A 20103-nucleotide genomic window follows, 5' to 3' on the forward strand; every position below is an offset into this window, starting at 1 on the left:
TTGCCTCAGTGGCAGAACACCAATGCATATTAATAATACTGTGTTCACCCATTTTTCACAATTCAATTATTCACAATTCGGGCACATTAAATATAAATTGTATATATACTACACTTCAATGTGTTTAAGAACACAATTTAAGGCCACAATATTTCACTTTGTTATGTGTAAATCAGATAGCACTGTATTGGGGATAAGAATGAATAATCATTTATGTAAGTACTGTATTTGTGCAATGACTATCAGGAGAGACTTCAGTTCTGCACATGGCCCAGAGAGAATAGATTTGCAAAACTGTATTAGATCTCACCATGTGATGCAATTTAATGCAGATTTATTTTTCAATTCAGTGGCACTTTACATTTATATTCAGGAAATGCAAAGTGTTTCTACTTAAGTTCCAATGTAGTGCTTTAAATGATGCCACAGATGGAGAAATAACTGACAGGAAGAGCCTCCATACCTGTTACCAATCCAAATGTGAGCCTACCTAATGACAGTGCCAGTGGAGGGGCTGGGGGTCTGTGCATTCGGAATCACTCTGCAGGCTTTGGACCACATTGACAGCAGCTTTTTAATTTATTTTTTTTACTACTGCCTGTGCTTTGTTTTGATAACTAGAATGCACTTTTAACATTTCATATAATTAATTAAACTGAGTGGAATATTACTGACTAGAATACAAAATTGTAAAAGGTTAAAACTCAGCAGTTCTTTCAGCATACATGTGCTACCTAGGTGTTTACAGCATGTAATATGCTATGCCTGTTAGAACAGGATATCTAAAGAAATATTCAACAGTGTCCCAATAAACTCATTGCATTATCTTCTGACATAATTAGATTTGTGTCTTAAAACAGAACATGTTTGTTTTCCTGGAGAATTATTTTATTTTATTTTTTATAAACATTGGAAACCAAAGGATTAATGGGTAAACAATAAAAAATAAAAAAAATATGGGCTAACTATAAGCCTCTGAAATGTGTAGAACAAGGAACAATGACAACAAAAAGCAACGAAGATGGAATATTAACAATTATGTTATCCTTAAATAAGTTTGGTCAAATGTAATTTCAGGAATAAAGACTGATTCCAAATGCTGTGTTCTTTATACAACCTGAGCACAAACGTGAAGAATAAGCAGTGGGCAGAGGGTATCCATGTATTTTATCCATATGGATTTAGGAAAGGAGAAGGAAGAATAAAGAATAAACATCAGAAAAGCAGGCTTAAGTTTTTGTATTATTATTTATGTCTAGTTGACAGTTCTCACGAAGGCTTCCTGTGACTATCGTCCCTCAGCTTTTGGTATCAGAGCATGGCAGTACTGAGAAATCCAAGCGGACCCCAGGCAGAACCGTCTTACTTTTAATAGATCAAACAACCAATTCTCAGGCTTGTGAGAATTGACCTCTTAGAGACTCACTGTGTAATTCACAATCCATTATCACTTTTTAATGGGCCTGAGATTGGTTATGTGATCAATAAACTGTGTAATGAATGTGGATAGATCTTCATTTCATATGGAACTTGTTTTAAGGCACCGCAGTTTTGCTGAATGGTTTGTTCACCAACATCATGTAATTTATTTTAGTATTACTGATTGTTTTATGGGGTGTTTAAAGTTACGAATGACAAAATAATACACCTTACCTTGCATAAGGACACAACCAAAACTGAAATATTAATCCTGAGGGAATATTTGTTTCATAAATTTACCAAGGTTACATTTTTAGAATACAACCCATATCATAAAAAGCAATTATTATTAGAATTGTAACTTCTCTTCATATACAGCTTTTTTTTTTTTTGCAATGATAAAAAGATTAAAGCATTTTAACAAAATATTCTACATTTCATGACTGAGAGCGAATTTGGTTGGCCTGATGACTGAAAAAGACTGCGTGCCTAATATAATCTTCAATTGTTCTTGTACAAAATGTGCAAGTTTTCATTAATACATTAACTTTTCAGGGCTATACACAGACATAACAAAGCACAACAGGGGACAAGGCTATCTCTCTAACAAACCATTTCAATTTAAAATCAACCTCTTTTTTTATTTTTCACTTGTACCTTGTTGGAAGTCTCAAAGCAAGAAGGGTTTATATTACACATGTTATTAGAGAAAGCCAATCCCTTTAGGTAATTGTCCTTGTTTGTGTGTCATGCACCAAAGGCAAATGGCACTGCTGACTTAACATGTTATTCCTGCTCTCTTATCACCTCTTATTCCAGTTTTATTTTTTATCCCTAATTACTTTAAGAGATTCTCTCCAGTGACATCTGGTGGAAGAAGTGCATTTCCTCAAAAGAAGCATTCAGCTGTTAATTAAAATCTCTATATCTCGTATAAAAACACCAATACAATAAAATGCATTTACATTGAATTTGCCTTGCCTTATAGATCAACCAAACATTTCAGGTGCATGACTAATTATCAGATACCAGACGCATCTAGATATATCCAAGCTTACAATGCAAATTCTAGAGCTCTATTTCAGTCATATAAAGAAAATGTAGTTAACAATAATTTTTTTTAATCTAGATTGCTCCTCTTCCCCAACTTTCCGTACCCTTGATTTGCTTGTATTCTTCATGAAAATGTGATGAGTCCTGATGAGGTGTAGTAACCAGAGCTATCTGTTGAAAACCTCTGGGACACTTGAACTGCATTCAGATCCAGATTTCCAAAATGATACTTCCCAAAAATCTGCAATAAAAAAAAAAAAAAAAATTATATATATATATATATATATATATATATATATATATATATATATAAGCAATGCACTGAATTATTCTGTGTCTGAAACTTAATTTATTTTGCAATAGTGACATTAAAGAGGCATGTTTTTCTCAGCAACATATCAATTTAGATACACAGAAAGTTGATGTTCCATAATTCACAAGGCTAAAGTATTATTTTGTCTACTTATGTACCACTGTAGGTATAATATTGCCTAGGAAAGCAACAGGTCCTTGGTGTACAGATGGGACATAGCCAGAAACAGATGGGAAACTATTTTAAATTTCCACAGCAGATGTAATTGCTCAGCTCTGACCTTCATTAGATTTCGAGCATCGAATGATTCCCGGTCCTTTAGACCTTGCCTCCCTGAATCTCTCTTGTCCTCAGCTGAAAGAAGAAATCAGATTTAGTGACATGTCATATATCTCAGGGAAAAGGTTAGTGTAACTTTTGGGAAAGTGGATACCAAAATTTAGGGACATGCAAAGTAGAATAAAACATTTTGAGAACTAGCTTAGGCGTATGTACAGCTATGGCCAAAAGTTTTGCATCACCCTACAGAATTAACAAATTTTGCATCATAAAGTCAAATGAAACCTGCTGAATAATGTTATGTTAACATATTGAATTATGTACGCTTTGCAGTTTTCCATATACTTAATAAAAAATTGAAAAAGAAAAGTGACATTTCAAAATCTAATATGAAATACTGTACTACTATTGTGGCCTCCGATAGACTTTTGTGATATAATTTTGTAGTTTCTTTGATTACAAGATGTTAAATAAAAGATCTAAATTATGTTCATATAGGTTTTTTTTTTTGGTGATGATGATGATGATGATGATGATGATGATGATGATGATGATGATGATAATGTCTCAATCCTCAAATGCTAGGTGATCCAAAACTTTTGACCACAACTGTAGAAACACACTGGTAAAATAAATGTAAGTACTGTGGAAAACTGCAGTACTCTCCTGAATTCAAATTAATACAACAAGTGAGCTTGCGATCATCTATCTCTGACAAGAATGACACATATATAATAAAATATCGCAAAAAAAAAGTGTACTCTTCAACGCAAGATGGTTCTGTTTAGTTGAACTGGTGAGTTGAATTTCAGTTTTTGTGAATGGATTTGACCTCTATACAGAGCGCTAGCCATTTAAATTTCTTTACCCAGCAATATGAAAGCCACTGCAAGCTTGATATGCTCCTACAGTGAATACCCCAGACACCACTGTGATGGACTGAAGGAATACATTCTAAGTACCTGAGGGGTCCTTTCTGAAGACTGTGTTCATGACTGTGGCGTGAAGCTTCACTCTGTCCCACTCCTTAGTCATCAAGCCTGAACTTACAAAATGCTTCACCAGCTGGTCTGCAATGAGCTGTAATCTACAGAGTATAAATACAACAGTTAACAGACAGTTAGAGAAATTCAGAAATCACAGAACAAAACACACCCCCTGGAATTTGTAGGTAATGCAGGGATGGAAATATTACCCATTCCAAATTTTGACACAAACTTGATCAGCCCCAGTGTATATGTAACAAGCTCAGGTGTATCTGATTAAACTCATAGTAAAACCAGGAATGGATCAAACTGCTATGGAATAGGGGTCATATTTCCATCCCTGTAATGACTAGTAATATTAATCCATAATGATTCTACCAAAAAATGAACTTAAATGACACCTACCAAATGACAAAAGAACCCCAAACAGTTGGCTGGTATACAGTCAATGTGCACTTACAATTATGTGCAACAAACAGGTTGCCTAAAAACTTGTTTGGATCTGAAATGTTAGTAGTTATGCTAATACAAAATTGGCAACATCGTTAGATAAACCAACAAAATACCTACTTGTCAGATCCATCCTTTGGGTGCACTTTGGCATATAGCACATCTACCATAGCAGGGTCATCATTCATGTATTCAATGCCCACTATCTCCAATGGAAGAGGCTTACTTCCGGTAATGTCCCTGAAAATAAATAAATATGCATGTTAGCAACAGACTTCACGTTCACATTCTCCATCTCCATAACCAATGCTTTTGATGGAATGGAAAGCCTTATGTAAAGCTGCACTCCCGCACCGTTAGGGAGGACTAATGACAGGGCATAGATGAGAGTTTTAAGCCTAAATATTTATAAAACAGGCTGTGTTATAATATGTAAAAAGCACACACATCCTTCAGATAGAGTGATGAAAGATATAGTTGAATGATAACAAACATATCTCTGCAAATATGTGCAAGTGTGCATGCATGTGTATGTTTGTATTTGTAGATAGGGTAGGGGTATTCAACAGAACTGCTTTGCAAAGTATGTAAAATACAACTACAGTAGACCCTCGCTAAAACACCCTTCATTATAACAAACCTTCGGCTATAATGTACCTGGCCACTGGACCCCACATTTATATATATATATGTCTTAATAAAAAGCATGCACTGTGTAACTATGCCTCCAAAACAAAAATCATTTTATGTTGCAACAAAGCTGGAAACTATATTGATCGTTTGAAAAAAGCAGTAAGGTAGGCATATCTCTGTCGTGAATGTGGGTTGTCAAAAAGCACTCTGATTTTTTGCTTGTTCAGCAACCTTGCGACAAAGCAAAATTAATTAAAAAAAAACTAAAAAAAAAAAAACTTGAGGATCTGATGAACTTTTCATGTCGGGTTGATTTGAAATAAAAACGCAGTTTGGGATTCTTGCATGTTGGATTAAGATTTGGTAAGATTTGATTTTGAATAAAAGTTCAGCTTCAGTTCGGGATTTTTGCTTTTTGTACTGGGTTTTAATTCTTAAATAGGATAAAGCAAAGGCAGAATACTGCATACTTGAGACAAACAGGTACATGTAATTCTAGTTTTATTCACAACCTCATTTCATTAACTTACTCCAACAGTTTATCGTTCATTTTGATTTTCCTTTCACTATAACAAACCCCTCGATATATCGAACAAAAGGCTTGGACTCCAGCAGGTTCATTATAGCGAAGGTGTACTGTGTAAACAATAGATGACAAAACGGTATACCCCACCATTGTATGCTTTGTGTGTAACCCCAGAAAAGACAAATAACTAAATCAGTTACACCTGCTTAGGCAAGTCAGACCTTTTACACACAACAATTACACACAACAAATGCAAGTGTATCAGAAGATGTAAGCATATCAATTAAATAGTACACAGCTAACACAGCACAATCCCTTCTCCAACCCCACCACTGCCAAACAAAGTGACTGCTACTCACTTGATAAAGTCCTCCTTGCACTGCTGAAGCAATTTACATGCTTTTGTCACTTCCTTTTCATTCAGCAGGGACAGAGTACCAATAGTCAAATGGAGCTTGGCTGGATTCTGGAAAATGCTGCCGTCTACACCACTGTCCTTTAAAAACACGAATTCGTTAAAAATATTTACCCTTATACCATGAGTAAAGTTTTTTGAGGGGGAACGAAACAAAACATCTGAAGTGCACTGAATGGACACTAAGCGAAGGGGCAGGGCTTCTCAACCACAACCTCCCAAACAAACTTTATTGTTCATCTTTCCAAAAAAATGGTTTTACTTCATTTCTACAATATTTCACTTTAAAATCACGCTTTTCCATTCAGTCTTAAGAATAATGCGGATATAATTTAGAGATCCTCCAGAAAAAAATAAATTGGTTCTTTTGTATCATGAAGCTTTAAGATCACAAATGGTCACAAATTCAGATTATGTCCATCATTAAATTGTTAACTGAAGATGTAAAACTGTGTAATTTGTTAACTTTAGGTGAATAGACGTGCAGAATTGGTTACTACTGAACTAATTCATGCTCTTGTTATTCAGATTTTGTGAACGGCATACTGATCTGTGTAACTGTTTTAATTAGTAGATATTTTCTTTGAATGATGATGTTACTATGATTGGCCAGGTCTCCCTTGTAAAAGAGATTTGAATCAGAAATGTGACTTACTGGATAAATAAGGGGTGAATAAATAATAATTAAAACCTATATTGTACCTGGGAACAGTTTTTCAGCACCTCCTCTTTGAACTGCAGGTATCGCTCCTGGATCTCTGGCTGGTTTAGAGCAAAGGACAGGAAATGAGTGAAGGGCTGCTTCATCCGGAAACTCTCCATCAGGACCTCAATGCGGGTACAGGCAGAGATCACTGAGGCTCGCTGCTGACCGGTGATGACTGATAACAGACAGCAAGAGAAAATACAGATAGTCAAGACTTAGTATTGGCCATTGCAATACAGTACATACTGTTTCAGTGTTCTAGGGCTTAAACAAATACCTGACATGGTACATACTACATACAGTACAGTTTTGTGCACCAGTATTCTACAACCGTATGTATTTATGTTTAATCCCTCTTTATTTTGTACACACATCGCAGTTACTTTTAATAAACAATGGCGACAATTTATATAACTTTACATTTTACATAATTTAGCAATGGCGTGTGAGGAAATAGACTTCTATGACAGAAATATATCTAGAGTGCTAAACTATTAAGAAAGGGTCTCCTTTGCATGTGAACTTAGGAGCAATCCACAGACAGAAGATGTAAGCATATCAATGAAATAGTACAGGTAAATCAATATAAACTAAAAATCCTTCCTCACACTAATAAAAAAAGGACTGGTATTATTTTTAATATGTAGCTGTGCTCTTCAAAACAGGATGTCAAACTCCCGACGCAGTTTGAATCTTCCTATCTTACCTATCTGCCCCTCCACGCCTTGTTTTGGGATGTTGATAGAAGTCCGTGTTTCAGTCTCCAATCTTTTTCTGGTGTCACCTTTCTTCCCTATGATATATCTAATAAAATGGGATTCATTTAAATGCTCTGTTTTTTTTTTCTATGCAGTCTCTTTTAAAATATCTCCAAGCTACTACTAATTATGGAATACACAATAACCTTAAGTTCAGCACTAAAACAGAATGTATTCTGTACAACAGTTAACCGACGTTCTCCACAGAATGCAAATGTTTTGTATTGCTACAAATACCCTTATTGTTGTAATGAAAAGATGGCAACTTATCAAGATACGTAAAGTTAAGTTTCTGTAGTTTGTATTATAGACAAAGAGAAGGAGATGTGATACCTTTTATTGGACTAACTAAACAATAATGAATCACATGCTTTGTAGTTTATATTCAAAGTCTAGGACTGTTTATTTTAAATCGTCTAAACAGTGGTTGTTCTTAAAGAAGTAAAATAAATCTAGAACTGTACTGAATATCAATCTGTATTTTTTTATAACTCATGTGTTAAAGCTTTGTGACTAGGGCCCATTGTTGCCCGTTTACTTGTTTGTTGTTTACCTGCCAACAGATTAAACTACCAACAGATGACAACAGTATGACCAAATCTTTGCCAATCATTAAGTGTAATACGTGCAGGTTTCCTCATAATTGAGTGCACTACCAGTAAGCTTTGAGTACTTTCTCAACTAGTTCAAACATGCCTGTAGACGCCCATGTAAAATTTGAGTCATCTTTGGAAAAAGTGCACATTTCTCCCCTGGAGCATTAGATATCCAAGCACCAGTATCTGCTGATGGGATCATTTTAACCCTTATTTTCTGTGCCAGTAAAATAGAAGTAAACCTCCAACTGTTTAGCAGTTTTAGTCATTCCACTCTTTATTACAGGTATTATCCTAATCAGTCTCAACAGAGCCTCTAAATGGAAGCCTTATCCCTATCTCTATTGTGGCAACTGCCATTACAGAATTAGAAAAGTTCACATATTAGCTTACTTGTAGAGAACACTGGGGACATCTATAGCACAGCGATAGCCCTTTTCTGTTTGTTCCACTTCCACTGTGTCACAGGGCTCATCCAAACAGTCTGGACTAGCTGTGAAAGTGCAATGATCTACTTAAGCACATTTTGAATTTCATTCACAAAGAACAGGTTTAACAAAGTTCAACAATACCATATGCATATGGGTTAGTGTATAATATATATATATATATATATATATATATATATATATATATATATATATATATATATATATATATATATATATATCCCCAAGTCCCCATGTACCGGAATAATCAAAGTCCTCTTCTTCGTTTTGGTAAGTCTGCTCCCTGGTGATATTTTTCCTGTAAATTCTCCCATTGATGTTAATCAACGATGGTCTCAAAACATCCATTTTACAGCTGTAATTAAAGCATGAAGAGCGAGTCACAAACAGAGACAGATGTAATGGGGTAGCTAGTGTCAAACTTCAAATTATAACTGGAAATATACACATGTAAGCAGCGGATGTCCCTCAAAAAGAAACGTTGGCTCACGATATACTTATTATTATTGTAGCATATATTAAAAACATATCCTGCAGCATCAAAAAACGGCAGGTTAATGCAGTTTTTTTGGATTCAATAGCCTTATGCAATGACTTGTATAGGTATCAGAACTGTAGTTAACTACCTACAGACCGTATAATTTGTAAAGCCGGATATATCAAAATTCATAAGTACTCTGCAATTATTCACTCGCAAATGCCACACACCATTAAGGTTCTTCGTTTACATGGAAAACCAGACCCCCTGAGCCAAACGGAAATCCCTAAACGGAAGTTTAAGAATGTATTCTTCTGCACAATTCTAGAAATGTGGGTTGGGTGTACATTAATTCAATTGTTAATGTGTCATGTGTAACGTACGTTTCCAACAAAATTAAAAGAAAAAACATAATTACCAAAGACAATTAAATTATTCAAATTGCAGTTTTTAAATTAACATGACTACGTTACACATCTATCTGTAAAAATATAAATAAATAAATAAATAAATAAATAAATAAATACTTAGCCCTATTAGTACCGAAATCATATAGAGTGAAGTTATATGACTCCTTATGTCTTTGCAAAAGCACAAAGCCCACCACTTTCTTGAAGTGTAAAATGCCAACCTTGTAGCAAAATGCCTTTTGGATTTGAAAAACCTCACGGTATCAGTTTTATCGCCAATACCTATCAACAGAGTTAGATGTTTGACAACCAGCTGAATATCCCCAACACCACGCAGCACCGGGAGTGCCGTAAATATTGTTTACTGAAGTAATGCCGTAAATCGAACTTGCACTAGAACAGTTGCGACGCTGTGTGAAAATTTCGGAGGTATGAACATTAGTTTTATTATTATTATTATTATTATTATTATTATTATTATTATTATTATTATTATTTTTACAAAGTCAGCCTATACAATCCATAACATAATATAATATAATAATGTGTCGATTGTTTTAGTTTGACATGATTTGATCGGGGTTTTTTTTTTAGCTTTGAGGAATTATTTAAATAAATGGAGGCGATTTTTTTTTTTTAATACAGTAATGGGGAGATTGTAAAATGCACGATATACGTTCATGTTTCTTTAGATAATGCAATGGCGGGTTATTTGCATTTTATACGATGTGCTTTTAATAAAAGGAACAAGCTTTTAGTGTTTATTTCCGGGGGGCTACAGCATCCTAGACGATTATTTGTAGATATTGTAGTATTGTCTGGCATTGTGACATATTGATGTTGATAGACACTGCATTTTAATGTTTTGATTTAGTTATAAATTGCAGGTTTAAGACAAGAGGATGGCTGCGTCGTCCTCCTCTTCTTCAGCTGGTGGAGTCAGTGGCAGCTCCGTCACTGGATCAGGGTTTAGTGCTTCGGAACTCGTTCCACCCCGGAAAGTACTCTATACCTACCCCAAGGGGGCTGGGGAAATGATGGAAGGTAGGTCAGTCATTCACTAAACTCCTACTCAAACGTACTTTAACAAACATTTTTAAATGTATTCAAGGAATTCTGCAAACTGCCATTAATAATATATTGCAGAACGATTTTAAGTTTTTTAATATTTTGCAAGTTTAAAATGCACATTGAGACTAGAAACTACACAACGACTGGAAAAGGAGTGAAAATGGTATTAAAACTAATGGGGCCAGTTTTGAAGCAGGTATACTTTTAACAGTTAAAGCTAGCAAAAAAACTACTTAGAACAATAATATAATTGCTATTTCCTAACTAAAGTTATTTCCTGGTAGTTTATATACTGTACTGTTTAAATGGTTTTATTCTTAGAAAAAAAGGTCTTTGCTTTTGTCTTTGCTTCTAAATAGGACCAAAGGAGTAGTATATTTGTGTACAATTTTAAAATAACACTCCAGAATATTATTTTACTGATTTTAGTTCCTGAGGCAACAGACTCCATTAAGTTACAGAACTTGTACCTCCCATAATTATACAACGCTTTAAAGCAGGGCTGACAATGCATAGGTTTTATGTATTCAGAAATTGGTTCTATACCACCTAATTTGGCAATACAGGTAAATACACTAACCTTCCACCTGTTTAAAATGCAGGATAAGAAAGGCTAACCAGAGACGCATCCAAAGCCTAAACACATAAGAGCTGTCATTCTAAAAGTTTCTAGCTTCTCTGTAACTGATGCCTAGCCAATCTTTGCTTTTGGTTCTGCCTTTATTTCAAACAGATAAGCAAAGACCTCAGGTTCCAATTCCCCGCTCTCTGAGCCAGCCGTTCTTCTAATCACAACTCCTTGGGGCCACTTGCCTGCCAATTGACAATAAGCCAGTGCATCACCTCAGTTATGCAACCAGTCCAAATCACTACAGTATAGATAAAAGCGGTACAAGAACAATGCTGTACTGACATCTCGCCCCTTCTGCTTCTGGCTGATTTCTTAATTACTTCCTGCACATTAATTAACAGTTTATTGTGGGTAAAAATAATTTAGAGGTCATGGAAAAATTCATTTTTTACTGTCTTTATACTACACCTTCTTTAAAAATGTTTGCAATCATTCTAGTGGTTCTTCTAGCAAATGCTGTGCTTTATGCATCTTTTATATACAAGAAACTATAGTCCTTGTTAAGATTCAAGTCCATCATTGAGTTCCTGCATGACGGGATATAGTTCTTCAGTGGAAACAACTTTTGTTTTGTTTTTCTGTGTGTTTTTAGATGGCTCTGATAGGTTTTTGTGTGAATCCGTGTTCAGCTTCCAGGTTGCGTCAACTCTGAAACAGGTGAAGCATGGTAAGTACAAGATCATGTTTGATAGTACAGTATCTAAGTTCCAAGTAACACAATTAAATCTCACATTAGATTACAACCGTTTTAGAAATTTTCCAGGACTGAAACTTGACAGTCCCTTGTTAGTTTAGTATTAATCAGAAGCCCTCCTGCCTTTCAGTAGATAAACAGCACAGAACAAAATCCAGGCATGGAATTGTTCCAGGACAAAAATATTGTCCCAGACCCTGTGCAAGCGTGTCTGTTTTAAGGCTGTCTGCATTTTCAATCTTACTTGGCAATGGGTGCTGTTATTGCATTGGCTGATGTAAGGGAGTATTTCTGGAGTATTTGTGTTGGGAGAAAGAGAGATGCATATTTTCCTTTGTTTATAACAGAACAGTCATCACACAATGTCCTTGCAGAGAAATGCGCACATAAGGTAACCCAGTGTATCCTTGTCTCCACAGATCAACAGGTGTCTCGAATGGAGAAGCTTGCAGGCTTGGTGGAAGAGCTAGAAGCTGATGAGTGGAGATACAAACCAATCGAACAGTTGTTAGGCTTTACACCTTCATAAATGTAAAGGCAGTAGGACACCTGAAAAAAAAAATGCCACCTTTACTTGTAAACTGTGACTTTTTTTATTGTTAATTGGGAATTCATATTTCACAGTAGCTACCCAAAACTTACCAACACTTGTATTTTCCTGGGAAACGCTAATGCACACTATATATGGTAGGAAATCCCTTTTTACAAATGGCAAGCTGATGTATTCAGTTGAAAACAAAATACAATTAATATATACCCTGTTATGTTTAAAGGAATTGCCTTTACATATCTGTTCAGTAATTTGTAATATGCACTGTGTATATGAGCAGATCCTATCCTAAAATCCTGCCCATCTGAAAAAAAAAAAAAATTGTAATTATATCTTTTTATTTTTGTGAACATTAACAGAATTGATCATTTTAAGAGCATGTCTCAAACCAGAACACCCAGCTGAATAGAATCTAATCTTTTTTCCTTTAAATAAGTAGGCTCCATCTAAAATTAGGTCTTCTCTAAATGGAAAACAAGACCTTTTGTTTAAACCCGTCCATCTGCAAAACAAATAGTGTGGTTTTATGGACAGACAGTGTACATTTGTGAAGTCATGTATTTGTGTCTAGAAACTGAATTTAAATGTGGGATTTTTTTTTTTTAATCTCTGTATACACTCTGTACATCAAACAGCTGAGGTCTCATCATGTGTTTAAAAAGTTAACGTATCTAACAAGTGGTCTGATAGTAAATCGTTTTTTAAAAAAAAATATTAAATCATATCAAGGTTGTACATTTATTTTCAATGAAAATATATTTTCTTCTTACAAGCAGGACATACTGATTTACATAGGTAATTATTTCGGTTATTTTGCCTCACATCTAGATAACTAATAAGTAGGGCGTCTGATTTTTGGGTGAATGCTTTTTTTAAAATCGGTTAGAATTATTTAATGTGAAATCGGATGGATTTTTTTTATATATATATATATATATATATATATATATATATATATATATATATATATATATATATATATATATAATCAAGAATAAATATTTGGGTAGAAATTGGGTTTTATTTAGAAAGAAATAAACAAATGCTTAAGCACAAAGTGTTGACAACAAAGTTGTCATCAACAGTTTAAATCCCCAACGTATGTATCTGTCCACACATGGGTATGCAACCTTTTGACGACGTCTATCTCTCTCCCCTCTCTCTCACACACACATAATGTATATGGAGGCATTTCTCCTTTCCAATCAAGTTCTATATTGTAGTGCAGTTGCAAGTATAATTGCACACAGAACATACAGGAAAACTAAACAACTTTACTCCATGCTGTTTTACAAAGAGAAATGATCGACTGTTACATCTAAATGTTCTTGGCTTAAACACACACTCATAAAATAAATAACGGAAGAAAAGTGTGCAAAAACCAAAAAGCTACATTACTGTAATTTTGAAAAATCTAAAATATATATATATTGTGACAACGCGGGGTATGTTTACCACATGCAGGACCATCTTTACTTGTCTTTTTGTAAAAGAACAGTACTCCCAAAGCAATGGTAGGTTTTAAACAGGGCAGTGCCTATATATTTATTTATTTTCACACAAACAAAATAAACAAAACAAAACCTAACTCCAGTTTGGAGTGCTAACTAAACTAGCCACAATCCCTCACTACCAGACTGGACGGCTAAGTTGCTTACCAGTAACAAACTCTTATACAGAAGTGTAACTTTAACACCATACCTTTTTCACTTTGTTCCCAGTCCTCACACAAAATGAACTTAATCAGTTGCAGCTGATTAGCATTTCTCAGTTGTCATTCATTATCTAATAAATTAACCAATTTATGAGGCCTTTACGAAGATGGCCTCATGGTAACTTCAGTTATACTAAGATGGAGTGTCCACTCCTAACCCCCAGGGTCCTAAAGCCGCTATATTCTTGATAGGAGAATCCACTCCTTCACATCCTCCCCCTTTGCACGATCCTGTGGGGTCGGGCATAGAAACTGTTAATTTTAACTTCTTTAAACGTACACACCCTTATCATTTACAAGTGTATCCCTTAGCCTGTCTTTAGTTTTAATCTCCCCCAAAAAACCTGTACATTATTTGGTTACTTTGTTCACCAACCAGTTTGTTTATGTTGTCCTTTCACATTTTGTTAGTTTAAACCAACACCTCTACTCTTTTCACGGTCCACTCTGTCCCTTACTTGTGCTCATTCCAGATGGGTGAAAGGGACTATTGAGGCTCAGCCGGCCACGATCAAAGACTAGGCCTCTGATGCGAGCTGACCCCAACATTAGTTCCACACTCTTCACAGGGCTTCTCTGTAAAACAAGGGTTAACTTGTATTGCTTGTACTGCCACACCATACTCCTTATCCAGTGTTGTTGGAAGCATTCTGTCCTTGGAACGACTTGTGTACTGCGCCCGCTTGACCTTAAGCTGTTTTATAATACAGACCCTGATGAGCTGTCAGACATTTGGGTCTCACTTCACCTTGCTTCTCATGCATGACCTATCCCACGTACTTAATATAACTTTTGTTGAGAAATGCATCCCTGTCCATCTTCATCCACACCCTGATCTTTTCACTATCGATCGCACATATTTCAGTTATAGCCTCGCTGTATCTGTGAACAAAACCACCTTGGAATATCACAGTCATAACATTCTCCATTTACCTGGTTTCTCTTGCAGCTCCTTGCTTCTCTGTAACAAGTGCTCTACCTTACCACTGGTTCTCTTGCCAATCATTTTGTTTCTCTCAGGCTCATATTGCCTTCAGTGCAATGTTTACCCAGGCTGTCATCAGCTTCCTTACTGCTGGTGTGCCTGAAAGTACTGCCCACCTCCTTGCTGTTTGCAAGAGTGATCTGAAGCCCCTCAAAACTTGTCCATATGCCTCGACTCGGTTGCTTCTTTTAAAAGAAATTCTCTCTCCTGTTGACTGCTGCTGAAGCTCCTTATGTTTTAACACCTGGCCAATGTGCTCCTCCCAGAGCTCATTTTGTTGAGTTTCTTCTTCAGGTCCAGCTCCTCAGGCAGCTCAGTGCATCTGCTGGATTTATTCATGATCGGAAGGTCTTCAATGTCTGCTGTGCCTTGCACCCTTCTTTCCCTTAGAAGTAATACTTCTATGTTTTCTATTGCGCTTCTATTTTTTTTCTCTTGAACAGAGCACTCTTGTGCTCCTTTTGCTTTTGTCTGTAGCTGCTGCAATGCTTTCTCCTTCAATGCCTCCTGCATTTTCGGGAGCTGTGATTACTGATGTCAGCTGGGAGTTCAACTCTTTTTCAGCCTCATCTTTTTACTGCAGCAGACTTTTAACCTTGTCTCCTTCTTTAACTGCCATCTCTGCTTTCTTCTGAAATTTCCGATTACCTTTCTGATTAATTCTTTCCTTTTGCTCGAAGGCTTCCTTTCCATTCTGTTTCTGCTTCTCCATCTGCGTCTGACTCCTTCAAAGACTGAGAAAAATTATCTTTCGTTGCTTCTATGTCATTCCACAGGGACTCTTTCCTGTTGAGTTTTCTGAACTCTGTTGCTCAGTTCCTCCTGATGCGTCTTTGCCTCCCGACTCAGCTTCCCCAAGTCTTGCTTCAGGTTGACCTTGTCTTCCTCCTGCTTGGTCAGCTGTTGTTTTACTTCTTCAAGAGCACAACTCACTTTTCTGCCTCAAGCAGCTTGCAGAGTTCCATCACTTGGTTCACTGTTTCTGAACTCTGTCTCATCCGTTTCTCCAAGTCCTGGTGAAGCTGCTCTCTGTTCATTTGTACTTCTTGGAGGTCAGCCTTATGTTGCTTAACCTGTCCTCTTTTGCTCCGAGTTCAGCAGCTTCTCCCTGATCAGTTTGCTCTCCAGTTGACAGCAATGCTCATTTTTATTCTGAAACTTGGTGCTGACTTGATCCAACTGAGCCTTAATTTCAGTTAGCTCCTGCCACTTGTCTTGCACTGCCTGCTGGACTGCCTCCAGGTGGTTCTGCAAATCCTCTCGCTGGGCAACTTTGGCAGCTTCACTTTGCTTTATCTTGTATAGTTGTTGCAACCTCCCATTTTCTTGAGTAAGCTGTTTCACTCTGGTGGAGTGTTTTTCAACTTCTTTATTTGCTTCTTCAAGCTTCTTCCCAAGCAATTCCTTCTCTTCCCACAGGGCATTATACTTTACATTAGCCTTGTACAGTTCTGTAATGCTGTTCATTTTGTGTTTCTCCAAGACTACTTTCTCCTGGGTCAGTTTCTGATACTGCAAGGTGCTATCTTCAACTTCCACTGTTAGCTGTTGCAGTCGGGTCTCCAGCTTTCTTACTTTCTGACTTATAGCTTTAGACTGGACTGAACATTCAGTCTCCAGCTTGGACAGGTGAGAGTTTGTGACTTCAATACTTTCTCTGTATTTCTTTTGAAGTTCGAACTTCTCCCATTCCATTTTACTCACAACACACTGCAACAAACTTTTCTGTATCTTTAACTTTATTCTTCTGCTGCAGCTGTACTATAAAACACTCATGTTCCTCACTCTTTTCAAGCTGGCTTTCCAGCTCCTCTATCTTGAACACACAGTTTTGTAGCTCAGCAGTTAACTCACCGATTTTCTTTTCTTTCTCATCCAGCATCTTCTGGACTGTTTAGCAATAGCACTAGTGAGCTTGCTTAACTGGATATCTTTCTTACCAACATGCTTCTCCAATTTTGTCAACTTGCCTTGCAGTGACATGATAGTGCTGTGGTTCTGTGTGAACTTGGTTGCGGCCTTTGTTTTCCACTCTGCAAATTTCTTCTCTCACAGCTTGGCCTGGTCAAGGGCAGTTGCCTACTGGTTGAGAACCTCCATGCTTTTCTTTACCTCTTGCACTTGGCTCTTGAGCTTCTGGTGTTCCTCCCGTTGAGCTTGTAACCACTCCTTCCCATCATCCTGGGTCTGTATGTGTTGCTGCAGGTCACACTGTCTTTTCCTTAGCAGCACCTCCTGTGGTGGCCGATGATCCCTCACAGTGTGCACTTCTCCACAGAAAACTTCTGGTTTCTGTAGTAGCTGCTCCTCCTTTACTTCCCTCAGCAACGCCTCTGGTGGCTGCTGATGTTACACTTGTCTAGAACATCTTTATTTGGCTTTTCTAGCCCATCCAGCACCTCAGGCTTCCTCCAGCCATGCTCCATTTCCCACTAACACAGCAGGCATTTTGCCTCCTCTGGCTCCCTCTTACTGGCCGGCGGACGCTCAGGCTCCTGCGCTCGCATCCGGGCAGGCAGCTCTGTGCAGAAACAACTCCCTCCCTGTGTCTGGAAGAAGCTCCTGGTGCTGGTAGACCCAGTCCTCCCATTTCTCCAAAGCTGCTGTCAGGCCACAAAGGCGCAGTTGCCGCAAGTCAGCTTACTCATGGCGGGGCAAGCTAAAAAAGTTCAATAAAATCCCGAGCTCCGAGGATGTAGGGAACTCACTGTTGCGCTTCATTTTCTTGAAAAAAAATATTTTTTCCTTTTACACAAAGACTTTCTTTTGTGAAGATTAGTATGCCTGCATTCTCCACCATATGTGACAACGCGGGGGATGTTTGCCACATGCAATTTAAAACCCGAAAATCAGACGCCCTACTAATAAGTTGTTTTTTAACCTCTCTTTTTTTCCCTCAATAGTCTTTTAATGATTGCAGTCACTTACAGTCATTAAAAGCATATATACAGGTTTTTAATGAAAACTGGTAAAAACAACCACAAAACTCTTTCCTTATTATCTCTGTCTTGTTAAACTGTCAAAACCCCACTATATCCACATGTGCCACGTGGATGTTAGAAAACAAGTTTGAATGTAAAGTGATGACTGAATTCTGTGAGGGAAGATAGATATCAAATTCCAGCTCAATAACTGAAGTCCACAATGCCATCCGTTTTCAGAAAATGTTTTTTTCTGCAGAGCTAACGCTAATGTTCCCGGTGGCTGTGGTGTCCTTTAATAATCCACCTGCTTCCTTTACAGCTGTTGCAGCTAACTGGGACATGGATCACTGCTAACACTTTCTCAGCCTTAGGGAATGCTGTAGTACTGCATCATTTGTTCCTGTATAAAGCTGACCTGCAAGGCTGCTGTCTTAGTTTTCCCATGATGCAGTGAACTGTAACTGCACGTTTATGTACAAATTGTTCTGGTTCATTGTAAATCACGTGCAAGAAATTGCAGTTCAAACGCTGTCTGTGTAACTCCCCCATTTCTACATTCTCCTGTCGCTTTGGTCGATCAACCTGCACCTCCCCATCCACTGTCTTTTAGCAGGCCTAGTTTAACGGGGCTTAGCCACCAATCTAATAATGCTGGTAGCCCATGTCCTACCAACGAAAATAACTTTGCTAAATCCCTGTAAATTCTAAATCAATCTAATAGTACTGGCAGCCCTGGTCCTGCTGTCTGGTTCTCTTGCCCAAACTGAAGAAAAAAGACACCCCACTCTCCTTAACTTATAGTACTGTACATTTTCAAAGTAACTGTTACCTAGAGAACAGTGAAGAAAGATAATGTTTACTGTTATGTGGTTCCTATCAATATTGTAATGAAATTCACAGGATTTCATGAGACTTTATTAACCAGACTTGCTTTACTTCAAGCAAACTGATACTGGAACTATCTCAGTGTCACAGACACCTGGTCGAAAACTGGGCTGCTTTCAATTTACTTAAGAAATCATTCATGAAGTGTTAGTAAGTCAAAATCAATCTTGCACCACATTCCCCAAGTTTATTAAAAAACACTTTTCCCCAGCTAGAAAGTATTTATTTATTTATTTATTTATTTATTTATTTATTTATTTTGGTGTTTCTTTTTTATTTGGATATAATGATTAATTGTTTTATTGATGAAAGACCTTACAGATAACATGAGACAGAGTCTGGCCTATTGTTGCTTAGATAGTGGATAATTGAATTTATTATACTAAAAGCAATTCCCAGTTTGGAGACACATGAGAGAAATAAACCTCTCCCAAGGATTTCAGTTAATCAAAGCAACACATTTTCTTTTGACCACATATCTTCAAGGTGTATGATTACTATAAGATGTCTGCACCCATTCTAAAGTATTCACAAGTAAGAATATGTACAGTATAAATATTTCAATTGATCTTTCATGTATCATTTTAATACTAAAAACAGAAAATTAACGCGATCCTAAAAAAATAACAGACTGTGCCTCACTACATTGACAAATACTGCATAGGCATAATAAGCCTCAAAGAGTTTTACAAATGTATACAATATGATGATGACATGTGTGTTTATCTCAAATAACTTACATAATCGTTTGCAAAGAACGGTTGTTTATTATTCTTGGGGTCTGAATGTTTCTTTTTGATTTACAGGTATGGATGCTGTATGTTCCCTACAAAGCGAACTAACGTTTGTGGCACTGTAAAAAGCCATTGACGACGTTGTTTACTTGAAAGCTAAAAGTGAGCACACTTTTTACTGCGATAAAAATCATTTGAATGCCGGTACATCTAGAATGTATGTTCACCAATAAAATACAATGAGGCTGATGAACCACGTGACAACATCAAACAATACAGATGATTAAACGAATGAAAACAGACATTCCTGCTAATTTTCTTATCCTCACATGTGGATTTAATTAGACAAATTGCAGGGTTGATCTACTTCCGTGTTTATTATGTCGGTCCTTTGTAACTTTAGTATTGTGGTTTAAGACTATAATCAGACTACAATATGTCTTA

The 20103-nt window shown here is 36.7% G+C and overlaps 2 protein-coding genes across 7 annotated transcripts; one reads left to right on the forward strand and one right to left on the reverse strand.

The window, feature by feature from the left end:
* Positions 1-1224: 1224 nt before the first annotated feature.
* ascc1 (activating signal cointegrator 1 complex subunit 1) lies at positions 1225-9884 on the reverse strand. 5 transcript variants are annotated; one of them, XM_034027154.3, is made up of 10 exons: positions 9605-9884; positions 8823-8938; positions 8528-8627; positions 7487-7584; positions 6777-6955; positions 6019-6155; positions 4621-4740; positions 4027-4151; positions 3066-3139; positions 1225-2713 (listed from the first exon to the last, which is right to left on the reverse strand). In XM_034027154.3, exons 2-10 carry the CDS (start codon positions 8929-8931, stop codon positions 2597-2599), a joined length of 1059 nt encoding a protein of 352 aa, XP_033883045.3. In that variant the 5' UTR covers positions 8932-8938; positions 9605-9884; the 3' UTR covers positions 1225-2596. The 5 variants fall into 5 exon arrangements, with proteins under 5 accessions (XP_033883045.3, XP_033883042.3, XP_033883044.3 ...); XM_034027151.3 differs by having other exon boundaries at positions 9693-9883; XM_034027153.3 differs by having other exon boundaries at positions 9754-9879.
* Positions 9812-13158, forward strand: LOC117416101 (anaphase-promoting complex subunit 16). 2 transcript variants are annotated; one of them, XM_034027156.2, is made up of 4 exons: positions 9812-9900; positions 10346-10515; positions 11766-11840; positions 12287-13158. In XM_034027156.2, exons 2-4 carry the CDS (start codon positions 10374-10376, stop codon positions 12394-12396), a joined length of 327 nt encoding a protein of 108 aa, XP_033883047.1. In that variant the 5' UTR covers positions 9812-9900; positions 10346-10373; the 3' UTR covers positions 12397-13158. The 2 variants fall into 2 exon arrangements, with proteins under 2 accessions (XP_033883047.1, XP_033883046.1); XM_034027155.3 differs by having other exon boundaries at positions 9848-9900; positions 10359-10515.
* Positions 13159-20103: the final 6945 nt, after the last annotated feature.

Source organism: Acipenser ruthenus, chromosome 7 (genome assembly GCF_902713425.1).
Source record: "Acipenser ruthenus chromosome 7, fAciRut3.2 maternal haplotype, whole genome shotgun sequence".
Classification (NCBI taxonomy): domain Eukaryota; kingdom Metazoa; phylum Chordata; class Actinopteri; order Acipenseriformes; family Acipenseridae; genus Acipenser; species Acipenser ruthenus.